The 14,447-nt window shown below is 54.4% G+C and overlaps 1 protein-coding gene and 1 pseudogene across 1 annotated transcript; one reads left to right on the forward strand and one right to left on the reverse strand.

Annotated features, from left to right (window-relative positions):
* Window positions 1–1,991: 1,991 nt before the first annotated feature.
* Window positions 1,992–6,692, forward strand: LOC119114679 (uncharacterized). The gene is made up of 7 exons (XM_037238703.1): window positions 1,992–2,069; window positions 2,271–2,375; window positions 2,909–3,061; window positions 4,631–4,792; window positions 5,091–5,248; window positions 5,623–5,841; window positions 6,490–6,692. The coding sequence occupies exons 1-7, from the start codon at window positions 1,992–1,994 to the stop codon at window positions 6,572–6,574; spliced, it is 960 nt and encodes a 319-aa protein (XP_037094598.1). The 3' UTR covers window positions 6,575–6,692.
* A 6,443-nt stretch (window positions 6,693–13,135) lies between these two features.
* On the reverse strand, window positions 13,136–14,050 carry LOC119114680 (trypsin-1-like; annotated as a pseudogene).
* Between the last annotated feature and the right edge of the window lie 397 nt (window positions 14,051–14,447).

Here is a 14,447-nt window from a genome sequence, read left to right on the forward strand (position 1 = left end):
GCAATAGACGGTGGTAGGAACCCCACATGAGAGCTCCCAGCTTGTCAATGATTCGGAAGTGTTGTGAGGTCTGCTTTGGTTTGTTTACCGGCTAGGTTTGTTGTGTTGCTGAGGAATTTTTGCAGCTTGTGTTACCCCCACCGTACTACTGTCCATCCAGCGTGTTTGTTTCGTATCCGAGGTTATTTGCCTAGTATGCACTCATCACTCGCCATGTCATCGTTCGTGTGTCGCTTCTGTGGCGTAGAGAAGCCTTTTCAGAGTTTAAACGTTTTTTGCAATCAGATTTTCCTGCGCGTAAAAACACGCTTTTTAGTTTGAGATTGCTTATATGAAAAATGGCATTGAGGGAACAACAGCGGTGAGTCGTCCCTTATGTTTTACCCTATGTAATGCATATAATGATACTTATTGTTAATGTTCCTTCTGTAATCAAGAAATGGGGGTTACTGAGTGCCAAAGTGGGTACGTTATAGTTATCGCTACTAAAGTTTTGCGTATTTTCGACGTCTTGGCCTCTGTGCCACCTGTTTTCAATCGTTTCCACACAACTTATACGAAGAATGTCCAGTTCCACTGACAAATTCTCTGTCTCCCTGCCACAGTCTAAGTATACTTCCCTCTCGGGCGTGCTGAAACCGACACCGCTATTGGACGAGCGTTGGTTCATGTCGTGGATTGTCACGAAACGTGAACCTGTCGAATGTTAAGACTGCACGACAATCCTCGCAACTGGCTGTTGTGCGCGTGGCTACAAATGTGCATAATAGACGAACGCGGGCTTCTATTTAGCTTTGATAAGTGACGCCAGAGTCAACAAATTCATTCACGAGTTGAGACTGTGGTAGAGGCATTATGCTATCACCAGGTGCTGCAGGTGGAACAAGTATAGAAAACAACAGAATGGCCAGCTTTTTAGAAAACAGGCTCAATTGGTTTGCGAAAATGGCAAAGTACAGGCAGGCTGGCTGGCGGCCGCAGAGTAGCTTGGCGCATTTTTATGCGGTCCCCGCGTTGGCAGCAACCCGGCGTATGGCTTACAACAGGGGTGTGCGGGGTGGGTATTCTGGGAGGACGGGCTGCCTGGAACAAGTCCCGTTTTCTGTACCTTTATCACTCGTATTCAGGTCACCTGCGTGCACCTAATGCTGTAATTCGGGGCTTGAGTGAAATATTTGAGTCATCTGCGCGGTGATCGAATATCTTCATCATACGCATTGGAGGCGATGCTATTAACTTCTGATGCCGATGTGATATGGGTGCAGGCCGGCGCCGCATTCACGCCCGGCCCTCCTGCGGGGAGAAGTGGGCCGTGCAGCCGGGCGGGGTATGGGGGACCGACCCTCCCATACCGGCGTACCGGGTCGGCGCCTGTGCCGGGCCGGCCGCCTGTGCCAGGTCGGCCGCCTGTGCCAGGCCGGCCGCCTGTGCCGGGCCGACCGCCTGTGCCGGGCCGGCCGCCTGTGCCGGGTCGGCCGCCTGTGCCGGGCCGTCCGCCTGTGTCCGCGGCTGGTAGGCGCCGCCGTGAGCCGCTCCATGAAAGTGATGATGTGGTTCTATGCAAGGCGGCACCCACGACGGGCTTACCTCTGCTCACTTTTATTGGTTTATCTATATCACAAGTGAGCTGAAGCTCCAGCGGAGAGATAAACATATCTTGCGCCTCATTGTAAAGCTTTTGTAGCTATTACAGCTTATCCGACCTTTTGACCTGGTCAAGGGTTGTCTGGCGAAGGTGACCGAATCACGTTTTCCATCGATATAAACCCATGAGTGGTGCACTTAATATCAGTTGAAGGGCACGTTGTTTCTTACTAGACAACCTTAAAGAACATCAAGATCTACCTAAACCGATTATTTGTTCTGAAAGTATGGTGGTGGTTGTGACATAGATATGATACAAGTATGATCATGTTGACCTGTTGTAGCCGCTGCGGCACTGCATGCGGCTTGGGGCCGCCGCTCACGCCGGCTCTCGCTGTCCAGCAGACATGTACAACCGATCGAGCGGCTCGTACCCGGCCAAATACGGCGTGATCCGACGTCTGCCAGAGTACGCGGCGATCATGGCGCGCATCGATCAGCGCCACGCGTCGGCAGAGTCCGCGCTCAGCGCCGTCGACGCCGCGCTGCTGGCGCTGGAGGCGGCGCTGCCGGTGACGGCCTGGCCGGCGGCCGAGCGTCTGGCGCAGCTGGGGCCGGCGCTGGCGGCGGCCGCCGAGCGCGGCGCCGACGCCTGCGGCCGTCTTTCGGCGCTGCTGCGTCATCAGTACATCGTCAGCGCCGTCCAGGGGCAGCTGGAGCGGGCCGTCAACACGCTCAACAACGAGGTGGCCGGCCGCCAGCAGGAGTTCAGCCACATCATCGACCTGGCGGTGCGGGCGGGTGGCCGCGGGTGACCGGGCGGCGCCGGAGCTTCGGTGACGTCATAGCTGCCATATCGGCGGCGACGATTAGACTCAGATTGGCATACGGCTGCTGGACGGCTTTTAGTCTCTCTGTCTCTCCCTTCCCATGAGTTATGAATGCACCTTGGTAAGACAGTAGTAATAGCTTTATTCCTCGGCGAAAAAAAACGGTAGGCGGAGGTCCCGCTGTCTTATCTACGTGAATAACGCTCCATGCAAATGCACTTAACAACCTCCGTAATTGTGAATGCACCTTTCAGCAGGTTGCCCAGTGGTATGTACGCTGCCTCTGGTTCAGGTTGCCCAGTGGTGTACGCTGCCTCTGGTTCAGGCCTTGCAACGCTGCTTTTGTAAATCATGCAGTATTAAGTGCTATATGCATAACACAACCGGTAACAGCAATTAATCGTCCGCAGTTTTCAAGGTCCCCGCTGTTTTTCGTTCAGCCGTGACATTCTGCCGCGCCTCTGAATGACCCTTCACCTGTGTATATCCCTCAGGAAACGCTGAACAAGACACAGAATGACGTTAAACTGGTCACCGATTTGCTGGAGAATGCCTTCGTGCAGTACTGGAATGACAACTCCACTAAGTACCAGCTGTCCGAATTTTTTCTGTCACGCCACGTCAGTGAAGTGGTCACCGCGCTCCGGGTGAGCAGTCGATAAAGTCGCCGTGCCCGAAGCGATGGCACAGGGAGGGGCGGAAGTGCATGTGCACGGAAGGCGTGTGCCCCCTCAGACCGACCATCAATGACGCAATTGGAGGGAGGGGAGCGTGAAAAATCAAAAGGACTTGCTGAAGGTCGTATTAAGGACCCCGGATCGTACGGCTGGGCCCTCAAAGTCAAAGTGTTTGTCAGGGACCCAACATTGCCCAGGTGGTGGTTCTGAGTCGGTCAAGAAGGCACTTTCTGCACAGCAGCGGCAGGGACGGGACCCCGAATGTCAGAAGGCATCTTGCGTTGGCCAGGGCCTCTGGCAATGAAAGGAGCCGCGATAACGCACGGTGAAAGTCCACAATGAGACAATGGGAGGGGCTCATAAACGAACGTGGGTGCTTTCCGCGCCATTTCGGCCAGGTAGCTAAAAAACGCATTAAACAGAGTCCCTGCGTTAGTTATTGAACACCATGTGCCGGTAAGGGATCGTCTTGCGTCAATGAGGACCCTGTGTCGATCCGGGCCAACTGCCCCGGTTAGAGCGCTTTCCGTGTCAGGGAGGGGATCAGCGTATGGTGTATCCGTATAATGGCTTAGAAGGACGAGGGGCCCCTCCCCTAGTGTCGTCAGAATGGAAGCAGGTAGGTATCGCGGGCTGAAACAAAAGGGTCCTTTAGCCACTGACCGGGAAAGATGGCGTTCTCTAACGTGCCTCTAGTGTTCTACGCAGGGTACTCCTTGCCCGGGAAAGGTAAGGGGGTGTCTTAACATTCGTGCAGGACATTCGTGCAGTCGTACCTCAAGTTTCAGTAGCCTATGGGGCATTCATTGCGCATGTCTTAAGACCACAGCCTCTTTACCTGTCTGGTTTCGGGGCAGCGTCGGTTTTTTGAGGAACACTGCACGGCGATCTAGGGCCTGCACTGGCAGCGGGTGGCAACCAGCGATGCCGCGGAACGCGCGCGACGGGACCACATTGTTACATGAACGGAGCCATGCATCATCAAGATATGGTCAAAAAGACTTGGAACTATACACCATTGTACTCAGAATTAAACAAAAACATGCCTATATGAGATTTGTGTAGCTACAAGGTGATACGTCACGATCGCAATAAAATCGCAATTTCGGGGAAAATTGACCTCTGACATGACATAATAGGATTAGTTTTTGACCTAGCCACATACAGGTGATTACCAATCGTGAGATATTGTTGATACTAATCCGCTGGTGTTTTGCTTTTTACTAGGCTATGACTGTATTAGTTTGAAAAAGCCAGAGGGTCGCCGTTCCCTATCGGTCCATGTTACGAGATTCAGCGAATCGGGGCGATGGCTAATGCTCAACAGGGTGGATCGAAATGGCGTAGAAAATTTGCATTGACACATGACCAGCCCATGTTTGCCTGAGCACGTGCATCCTCGTCAGAACTCATAACCTCTTCTGAAACTGTGTCTTTCTACAGCCGCTGCAGCGATTATATATGGGGGGGGGAGGGGGGCGTCGTTCTGATCCGCTCATTTTATCAGCGACGACTTCTGACGCGGCATGTGCCCGTCAGAACACGCTGACAAACGTTCTGACGAAGACAGCCACCCTGCCACTGGCCAGGAAGTCTCTGGACAACAGTCTGACGGTGCTCATTGACAAGATACGCACCAACAGCTTCAGCAAGTCCATCCTGGAGAACGCGACCAGCAAAATCCTGCGCGACCTATACGAGGTGCCGAGGACCGGGGCCGCTCTGGCAACTGCTGACGATTGCCCGCGCTTGGCCAAAGCGCCGAGCCGTCGCTGGGAAAATGGAGTGATTGCAGCCTGTTCTTTGCCGGGTTTTACTGCCGATTGAACTAATTTGCATATTAAGTTTTGCCTATCTATCTTAAACGACGCAGTTGTTGGCCGTGCTTTGGTATGCCACGGTCGCCGTTACGCACGCGTGATGCGTTGCGTTACACAGCCAACAGCTGATCGCCGGTAAGAGCTGGCCGTCTGACTCCGCCCTCTGTGTCGTGACGCAGTTTAACGTGACCGTGACGTCCGAGCTGGAGCTGTGGACCCAGCAGTCGCTGAACGAGCTGTCCGGCGCGCTGAGAACGCTGCTGGAGGCGCTGGAGCTGGTCCAGGCGGAGGCCAACGCCTTCCTGCGCCAGACCACCTCCGACCAGGAGTTCATCCAGTGGGTGGGCCGCGTCACCTCGGCAGCAGCTGCTGGCTGGAGATAGAATCTCCGTGGTCTGAATGGTTGCCTCTCGCGCTGATCCCGTGCAGTCAGCTGCTGCGCCATACCGGGACCAACCGATGGCCTGGCGACTGCATACGTGGCAGTGCTACACGGCCGTACTTCACCGTCTGGATATTTTGTCCTCATTGGCGATTCACTCAGCCACACTTGCCGCGTCGCTTCAGCCCCAATTGGCAATGTTGGTAGCCAAGTGCATTCTGTCTTGCCTCGAGTCGAAGTTTGAGCTGCATGTCGTCTTGCGACGCAGCGAGCACACGCTATGAACACGAACGCCGCATGTAGCTCAATGTGTGCCGCTCTGGTCTCAGGTCGAACTTTGTCGAGCTGAACGTGTTCTTCTCGGCGTTCACGGAGGAGCGCGTGGGGCAGCAGCGCGCCTACACCTTCACCAGTCTGCTGGCCGACATCGGCGGCTCCATGGGCCTGTTCGTCGGTGCCAGCCTGCTCACCTGTGTCGAGATGGCCGAATTTCTGGCCGCCTACCTGCTGCAGCTGGTGCATGGAGCCTGGAACCGCTGCAGGCACAGGTGAGAAAGCGTCTGGAGCAGCTGCATGCACAGTGAGGTAGCGTCTGGAGCAGCTGCAGGCACAGTGAGGTAGCGCCTGGAGCAGCTGCAGGCACAGTGAGGTAGCGTCTGGAGCAGCTGCAGCCACAGTAAGGTAGCGTCTGGAGCAGATGCAGCCACAGTTAGGTAGCGTCTGGAGCATCTGCAGGTACAGTGAGGTAGCGTTGGAGCAGCTGCAGCCACAGTTAGGTAGCGTCTGGAGCAGCTGCAGGCACAGTGAGGTAACGTTTGGAACAGCCTCAGTCACAAAGGTGGTGTCTAGGGCGGCTGCAGGAGTGACGAAGAAGAGCACGTGAGGGTGTCACGAGAACGGGACCGAGAAACGAATTGTCCATGCTCTTCATGTTGGAGACAGGGAGATGCATGGCATCGCGTATCATATCACCCTCCGTCCTGCTCCATGGAAGTGGAAAACCCGGAGTCCAGGTATCTCCCATAGCTATTTCGCCATGTTTGTGACCATGTCCAGCATTCGGCAACTTGACGCCAGGTACAGGGAGCGGAGTGTTACAAAAGAAGCCCGAAACATAGCGCTGTCTATGCTATTGATGGCCGGGGTCGATCCCCGTGATGTGCGGTGAGCTGTCACGAAGCGGTATGCCTTTTCAGGAAGCACGGCGAGAAGCCAGCACGCGTGTATCCAGACAAGTGCAGAATCGTAAAGACAACCATCACCGACGTCTGGATGACTTAGATGCTGGTGGCTAGATTCTGTTCACAGTTGTAGAGCTTGTTATAACCCCAGCATCTAACAGTCGTGGAGTTGTCACCGCACCGCTCCAAACATTGTTTTGGGATGTTAGAAGAATCGTCAGCGGTCGTAGGCATAAACTCGCCCTTGACTGTCGTAGAAAACTCACGATGGGCACATTGGACAATAGATGTCCCGTGAGCACAAGACCCGAGGCAAACCCAATATGTGTTCTCAGCGTTTGCAACAGCCATCTCGTCACTATGACTGTGGAAGCATGATTTATGCGTGCATGATCGCCCGTCGCCAACTGCGGGATATACGTCAGATGGGGCACGCCCTAGGTAGCACGTGAGTACAGGCCTCCGTGTCACTGTCACTACCCCCTCCCCCCCCCCTAAATAAACGTCACGCCGAAAGCCGAGTTTCCGCCTAAGCTCCTGTCCGGAGCCCCTATCCGTCGGTCCAGACCATCCCCGGCCAGAGCCGGAGTCGCGCAGCGCCACGTGCAGGCCCCCGCGAGGTTCAGCTGAGAGGCCGCGCGTGGAGTTGTGGAGTTTCCTCCCACGTTCTCTCTCTCCCCTCCGTTCGGCTGACAGGAATGTGTCGCAGCAGGGAGGAGGCCGGGAAGCGGGCGGATGCGCCAACAGCGCTCCTTCACCGCATTGCGCGGGTGCTGCGGCCCTGTCACGCGCCTGTCAGCGGCCACCGTCTCGCTGCATATCGGACCTCCAGTCAGCCAAACGCCGACTGTAGGTCGTGCGCGCTGATAACGGTATGGCGTGCGGTCGCCCGCCGTCGGCTAACCGAACACGCGTTCAAATGTCAGCCATCTCAACACCGCCAAGATACGATAGCTCTAATATGTATTGACGCGGACTCCACACACAGCCGTCGCAGCCATCACGGCCGTCACAGGCATCACAGCCGTGACAGCCGTGTCGGCCCACCGGCCGGGCCGGTCTGCAGCTAGTCGGGCCTCCACTCCTCGTCGCTGCCGTCCGTCGGGCCGCCGCTGGACTGGTCCGACGGCGAGGCCGGCCCCGGCCCCGGCCCCGGCTCCGGCCCCGGCCCCGCACGATCTCCACCGTCAGCTGGTTGAGCCGGGTGCGCCGCCGCGGCCGGGGCGCCGCCGGAGAGACGGCGCGCCGGCGGCCGGGCGGCGGCGGCCCACTCTCGGGCCGCGGCGTCGTCGCCAGGCGCGTCTCCTCGGCAGAGAGCGGCGCCGGGTTCCGGTGGAAGGTCTCTCGATGCACCCGCGGCGGGGTGGAGCGTGTGGACTGGGCGCGGTAGGGCGCGCCGCTCGGGCACTATGTCATCACTGGCCACACACACACCACCAACGGTGCCAGACATCGATGCATTTCACTTAATCTCGCGCGAAACTCTACGCGATATGGCATAAAAATGAGGCAAATACGCGAGTACCCAAGCATAAAAATGAGGCAAATATAACGCTGAAAAATATGCGATGCAGAGTAACAAAATGCGCAAGGAAGTGTGATTTTAGGTAGCGGTAGTTAACCCTGTGCTAAAAACGAAACGACCGACGCAGGTTCGTCTTGACTACGGAACGTGCAATGACCCGTAACTAATGACTTCAAAGCATGCTTTCCCGAACAAGTTATTTACGCGAACGACGATGCGGCCGGAACAGCGCGGCCACCCACCATCAAGTTCTTGAGGTTGATGGAGCGGCGGGGGCAGACGCCGCAGTAGACGCGCTGCTGGCCGTGCGACTTCATGTACCGCTCGAGGTAGGCACGCAGCGCGAACCGTTGTCCACACACCTCGCACACCTCGTCCCTGGCGGCTGGGGCGAGCCGGGCCAGCACGGAGCGCGGGTGGAGGCGGGGTGCACCGCCGCGACGGAGCGGTCCGGGGCGGGGCGGCCCGCACGCCCCAGAGCAAGCCCCTCCGGCGCTTACGAGCTATGACGTCGGCGGACACGCAGCCACGGGCGAATCACACCACCAACGCACATTATCCGCTCTTTAGTACGTCCGGTGCGACTCAGGCCCGCCTGCAGCTGCATCACTGTCACATCACAGCTGCTGTCACAAGTGTCGCACCGGAAAAGCCGTTGTCGCACCTGTCGCCTCCTGAATAGACGCCAACTCAAACAAGATCTTCCTGTCAGCACATACAACATCCGGCGTTGGGCCTGAATCGTGACGTTGCGTGGGATTTAAATGACGACGCTAGTGAAAGCGCACAGAGCCATGCTGGAGGCCGGGTGTGAGCGATGGTGTGTTTGCATTCTGCTACCAGCACATTTTCTGCATATTGCTCATTACTGAAGAACCTTCGGTTTACGTGGGGAAACGCCGCCATGTTGCTCTTGTTATTTTTAACGGCGGTGATTGCGGAGTGTGTCGCTTTGTGGCACGCATGCTTTCTGTGTCGAACACATTCTTTATTGCTTTATCATATTATCTGCTTTTCCGTTACTTTGTATGGTTATGTTTGCTAGCAGAGTATCAGAAGTATAGTGGTTGAGCTGGGTATCTGGAGACTTGCAGAGTTGCGGGGTTCGATTACCCGCGGTGCCCGCCCTTTCTATCGGGATGAGAAAATCCCAATGTCATATGGGATATGTAATTTTCAAAGGAAATGTGTACAATCAAAGGTGAAGTCAGGAAGCGAGCGTAGGGGTATACTGTTTGTATTTAAATGCAACGTTTGCCTATTCACGAACGCACAACAGGTAAATGAACGCAACCTTGTCTCCATGAAATAGAACCTTTACCTTGGCAAAACTTTTTTGTAATTTGTAAATGTCTTGGGCCGACAGCATCCTTCTTTTGCCAAAGTTCCATGACGCATCTCCTTTCCAATGAAAACGCTTGGATGCAAGAGGGCGGACAATTTCGGAATCGGGCAAAGAACCGTTTTAACACGCGCTCACGTGGGGTGTCAAATAGACCCCCCACGAAGGTTTTTCCAGAATGGTTTCCGAACGGCGCGGCGAAGCCACGCCAAATTTTGCGTAGCTGTACACAATTGAATAGTGGATTGCTTGACATAAAAATTCAGATGTACCTTGTCAGGTCATTGACCTATGGCAGGCCAAACTCAAGCCATGGTTTCAGCGAACATAATTTTTAGGGAATCGTCAAATCTGTGTTTGTTCAAACGGATAGTATGACGAAGCTATGCATCTCAGAGATGCTTTCTTGGTCACCAAAAATATTGAATGAGCAAATTACGTTGACCTAAGGTCAGGTATGAAGGAAAGACCAAGGTCAAACAAATCCGATTTATTGCGTTAGGGCTTGCTGTATGGGATAGCTTGTGGTGCTCATTTCGAATTTGTTGACAACAGAAACCGCATTATACATCTTCCATGGCCTTCTAGTGGTCAGAACAGGTCATTGACCTAAGATGACCCGGGTCAACATTTTGTTATAGGAGCATACTGCCTAGTGTAATCTTTGTCACATATTCAAATGCAAAACTCAAAGCAGTCTTGTATGATTTTGGTCACCATGACCCTCAAAAGATCAAACAAGGTCACTAACCTCAAATGGGTTTGTGACCTTTTGCTTAGATACAGTTGCCTAGGATCTAGGGGCACTTAAGGGACCAGCCTGGATTTGCATTATTTGACCTTATTTGACCCAAAGGTCATAAGTGAGAAGGCTCAAACTTTGACATAAGTGAGTTCACGTACAGTTCATGATACCCTGTAAACTTGGTGTGTCTAGCTTTCTGAGTTCCCGAGATTTCAGCGGGTGGTGTCAAATTGCCCCCCCCCCCCTCCCCACCCTAACGAAGGTATCTAGCCGGCCACCCGGACGCGTGTTAAGCCATCTTTTACCATAAGGATATCGTGCTCATGCAAAATTGTCATGAGCACTTGGAGGGCAAAGTGCTTTTCTTTCACCAGAGGCGCGGGGCCGGGGGGGGGGGGGCAGACGCTGAGCCCAAAACATTCTAAAATTTTAGCACTGGCCATATTTGTGTTGATTTTAAAGAGGTTCTAAAATGGGTATCGGTTTCCTTCCTTTGGAGAGGTTCTGACACTCCTGGTTTTAATGATGTTTGGTTCTAATGACGCTGGCACTCTGAACTCGAAGCTCTCGCTCTGGAGCAGTGGCGGAAATTCGTAAAAAGTACTACTGGGCCAAAATTTGCATTTGGGAGAGAAACGGCCACCAGCATGCCTCCCGTGTTCCTTTTAGTATTGGGGTTGTCGTGTTATTGGGGACCGGATCAACGTCTGAACTAAAGTCACCACAAACGATTCGATGTCTCACCCAGCCTCGAAGTCATGCACCGTGCCGGCTCTAGTTGCAAACATCGCAGCCCAAACCGAAAATAGCACCTTAGATATCCTAGACGAACGAGCCTTCTTCGCCCCAGATCAAGGATTTCTTGCATTTTTGGTCGTAAATTTCCTTATTTTCTGTCCTCGTCTCGCAGTTTCGGTGGCATATGGTTTCACCATGGCATATGGTCGACTTTTTATGTAACAGCACTTACATGACGTCAGCAGAATGAGCATTCGTTTTGTTGGTTACGTCTTGCGAAAATTATGGGCATGATGGTAACACCCACGTAACCTTGAAATGCAGTGATTATGGAGATGTCTGTACCAAGCTATCCGAAAACACTGCACCCGTCCATAACCCACGCTGTGTACCGGACAACGAACACACTGCATCCCGTGCGTAACCCGTTATGTGTGCCAGACAGCGAACACACTGCACCCGCCCGTAACCCGTTCTATGTGCTGGACAACGAATACACTGCACCCATCCACAACCCATTCTATGTACCAGACAACGAACACACTGCACCCGTCCGTAACCCGGTCTGTTTGCCGGACAACGAATACATTGCACCCGTCCGTAACCCACGCTATGTACCGGACAACGAACAACTGCATCCCGTGCGTAACACGTTCTGTGTGCCGGACACGAACACACTGCACCTGTCCGTGACACACTGCACCCGTCCGTATCCCGTGCGCTGGACAACGAACACACTGCACCCGTCCGTAACCCACGCACCCGTCAACGTAAACCCGGTGCCGGACAACGAACACACTGCATCCCGTCCGTAACCCGCTCTGTGTGCCGGACAACGAACACACTGCACCCTCCGTAACCCGCTCGCGTGCCGGCCAGCGCGGCGGCGTCGGACCTGACGGCAGCGGGCGCCGGCGCGTGGGGCCGACTGCAGGCGGCGGCGCTCCGCTCGGCCGTCGGCCCTCTCAGAGCGCGGCTGGCCTTCGGTCGCGGTCTGCTGCATCAGATGAGCGGCTGTCTGCACGGTGAGCGCCGCTCATGCACGCTGGATGTTTGGCAGGCCCTTGCCACATCGGTGGGGATACACGCTCAAAACGCAGATGAACATGCGTGACCGGTAGGCTGCTATTAGCTTGCATGTTCAGACCCGCTCGGGTTCCAAACAATGCGTGCCCGGTATCTGCGCGTAGCCTGCCGGTATTCCTACCTGCCAAACCGTGCAGCTCGGGCAGGTAGGAGATTGGCAATTCGAGACCCTCGTACTGAAGATTCAGTTTTGCAAGATCCCAATAGATTAAGATTGAGGTGACGAATCTATTGCATGGGTTTCAGAGCGCAGGTAATTTTAATTGTACCGTTATGTCATGATGTTTGCTTTGTTTTCACAGATGTAAGCGCAATGAGTGAATGCTGTGAGAGTCGCACGTATCGTTCTTCTTTCTTTAATTTCCTGACTGATCTGTATACTCGAACAGAAATATCTGAACCCTGAAAGTCAGGATTGCAAGTACCTGCATTGATGAGTCTCTTCAGCCTTGGGGTGGTGGTGTCGTCCTCAAGAACAAACCAGCCCGATCATTTTAAATAATTTTGCGGACATGAATAAACAAGGAAAATATCAGGTATCCCTAGGATGGCTAGTGGGTGCCTAAAAATGAGTTGCAGAGGAGTTGCAGTTGCGGATCATATAAGAATTGTACTTCGACGTTGTTGCATGTTCGGAAAAGTATCAACCAAACACCTCAGTTCTTCCGACGAGAGATTATTTGTTCGTGTTGTTTTCGAATGAGAACATGAATTCGACCGTAATTAATTTTCGACACAACATGGAAATAAGCCAAAGCGCAGTTGGCGTCATTACAAGGGCGTAGACGTCGTCCACCGTGCTGTAGTTACACTAAACCTCCTCCAAAACTGAAGCTTCAATAGCTATTGATAAACTGCCACCAATGGTTTCCTCAGTGATTTTTTTTGGTCGAGTTCAAAATGAGCCGCTGAAAAGCCCACCACAAATCAACAACAGAAGTTGAAAGATAAGATATGTCGGATGTTAACGTCCGGCGATTTTCATACAAAGGTCCAAATATTTTGGACACTCGATTTTTTAGTCTCTTGTACACCATCTATTTATCCAAACCTCAAACCGGCATTGTAATCGAAATCCACTCACCGCAGGATGTAAATACTAAATTACAGCGAATCCTCACTTCCATTGGGCAAACAACTGGTAGCATCCAACGGCTCGATGTCAAGTGGGCTGTTGTGATGTCCTTGGCTATGTTTTTCCATGGATACACGTGTAAACACATGCTTCAGGAGCTGGGCATTTATTTAATGTCATCCCAAATGCAGTACATCATGCACCAAACCGACACTGCAAGAATGGCGACTTTACTTGCGACGCAAGCCAATGCGCCCGAAAGTCGCGCTGAAACAAACGCTGTGCGCAAACACCAAGCTGACGGTTCTTCTAAGAGCAGTAGGTGCCGTCAGCGGTGTTGGTCTGGATCCAGGACAGCACCTCGGTGACTCGGGCGTAGACGCCCGGGTAGCCGGGCAGAGCACATCCCCGACCCCACGAGACGACGCCGATGAGGGAGTAGCGGTCGGACTCGAGGCTGACCAGCGGGCCGCCGCTGTCGCCCTGGCACGAGTCCTTGCCGCCCTCACTGAGACCGGCACAGATCATGGACGGGTTGATGCTGCTGTATGACGACCTGCAGGCGGTGTTGGAGATGACGGGCACGGTGACCTCCCTCAGAGTGGTGGCCTGTGAGCCACCCGAGCTGGTGGTACCCCAGCCGGTGACGATTGCGTCGGCGCCGACAAAGTCGTTACCGGCGGTGGGCAGGCACACTGGCGCCAGCGAGTTGTCACTTGGGAAAGTGATGGGGTTGGTCACTTCAGCAGCGAGAAGTCGTAACCGGAGCCGGATACGGACGTGTAGCTCGGGTGGTTGATGATCTGCTGCACACTGGCGCGAATCTCACCGTCGCTGTTGCTGATGCGATGCTCCTTGAGAAGCACCTCGATCTGGCTGGGTGACGATCCGACCGTACAGTGGGCCGCCGTCATCACGTAACGGTCGTTGATGACGGTGCCACCGCACCAGGTGCGGGTGCCGCCGGTGCTGACCAGGCCCGCCTGCCAAGGATACTCACGCACCTCAGTCTCCACGCCGCCGACGATGCGGGAGGAGCGGTTCGGAACTCCGCAGAGCAGGAACCTGAAGGAGCAGCCGTAGTGGTAGCCTGTGATTCGTCGCCTCCAGTTGGCAGAGGAAACCGCTGCTGACCTCCGAGTAGTCCGAGTGCCAGTCGACGTTCATCGTAGACGCCGAGGTCACGGCGTTGGGGCCTGCAGTGCCACAGAACTTCCGACCGTTCACGGACAGCCAGTCCCAGGAGCAGGATGAGTGTAGCTCCACGTTAAACGCGGAACAAGATATGGAGATCGTGTCACCACCGTTCTCCGCTGTCAGCTGGTAGTTACAGTCCTCGTTGATAGGGTAATTGTTCGGATGGTTGGTGGACTTGATGGTGTAAGTGTCGCGTACCAAGGTGCTGCCACCACACGTAAGCTCTGAGCCACCGCCACCGCCACCGCCGCCGCCGCCGCCGCCG

This window comes from Pollicipes pollicipes, unplaced genomic scaffold (assembly GCF_011947565.3).
Source record: "Pollicipes pollicipes isolate AB1234 unplaced genomic scaffold, Ppol_2.1 Scaffold_2892;HRSCAF=3391_pilon_pilon_pilon, whole genome shotgun sequence".
NCBI classification, from domain to species: Eukaryota; Metazoa; Arthropoda; class Thecostraca; order Pollicipedomorpha; family Pollicipedidae; genus Pollicipes; species Pollicipes pollicipes.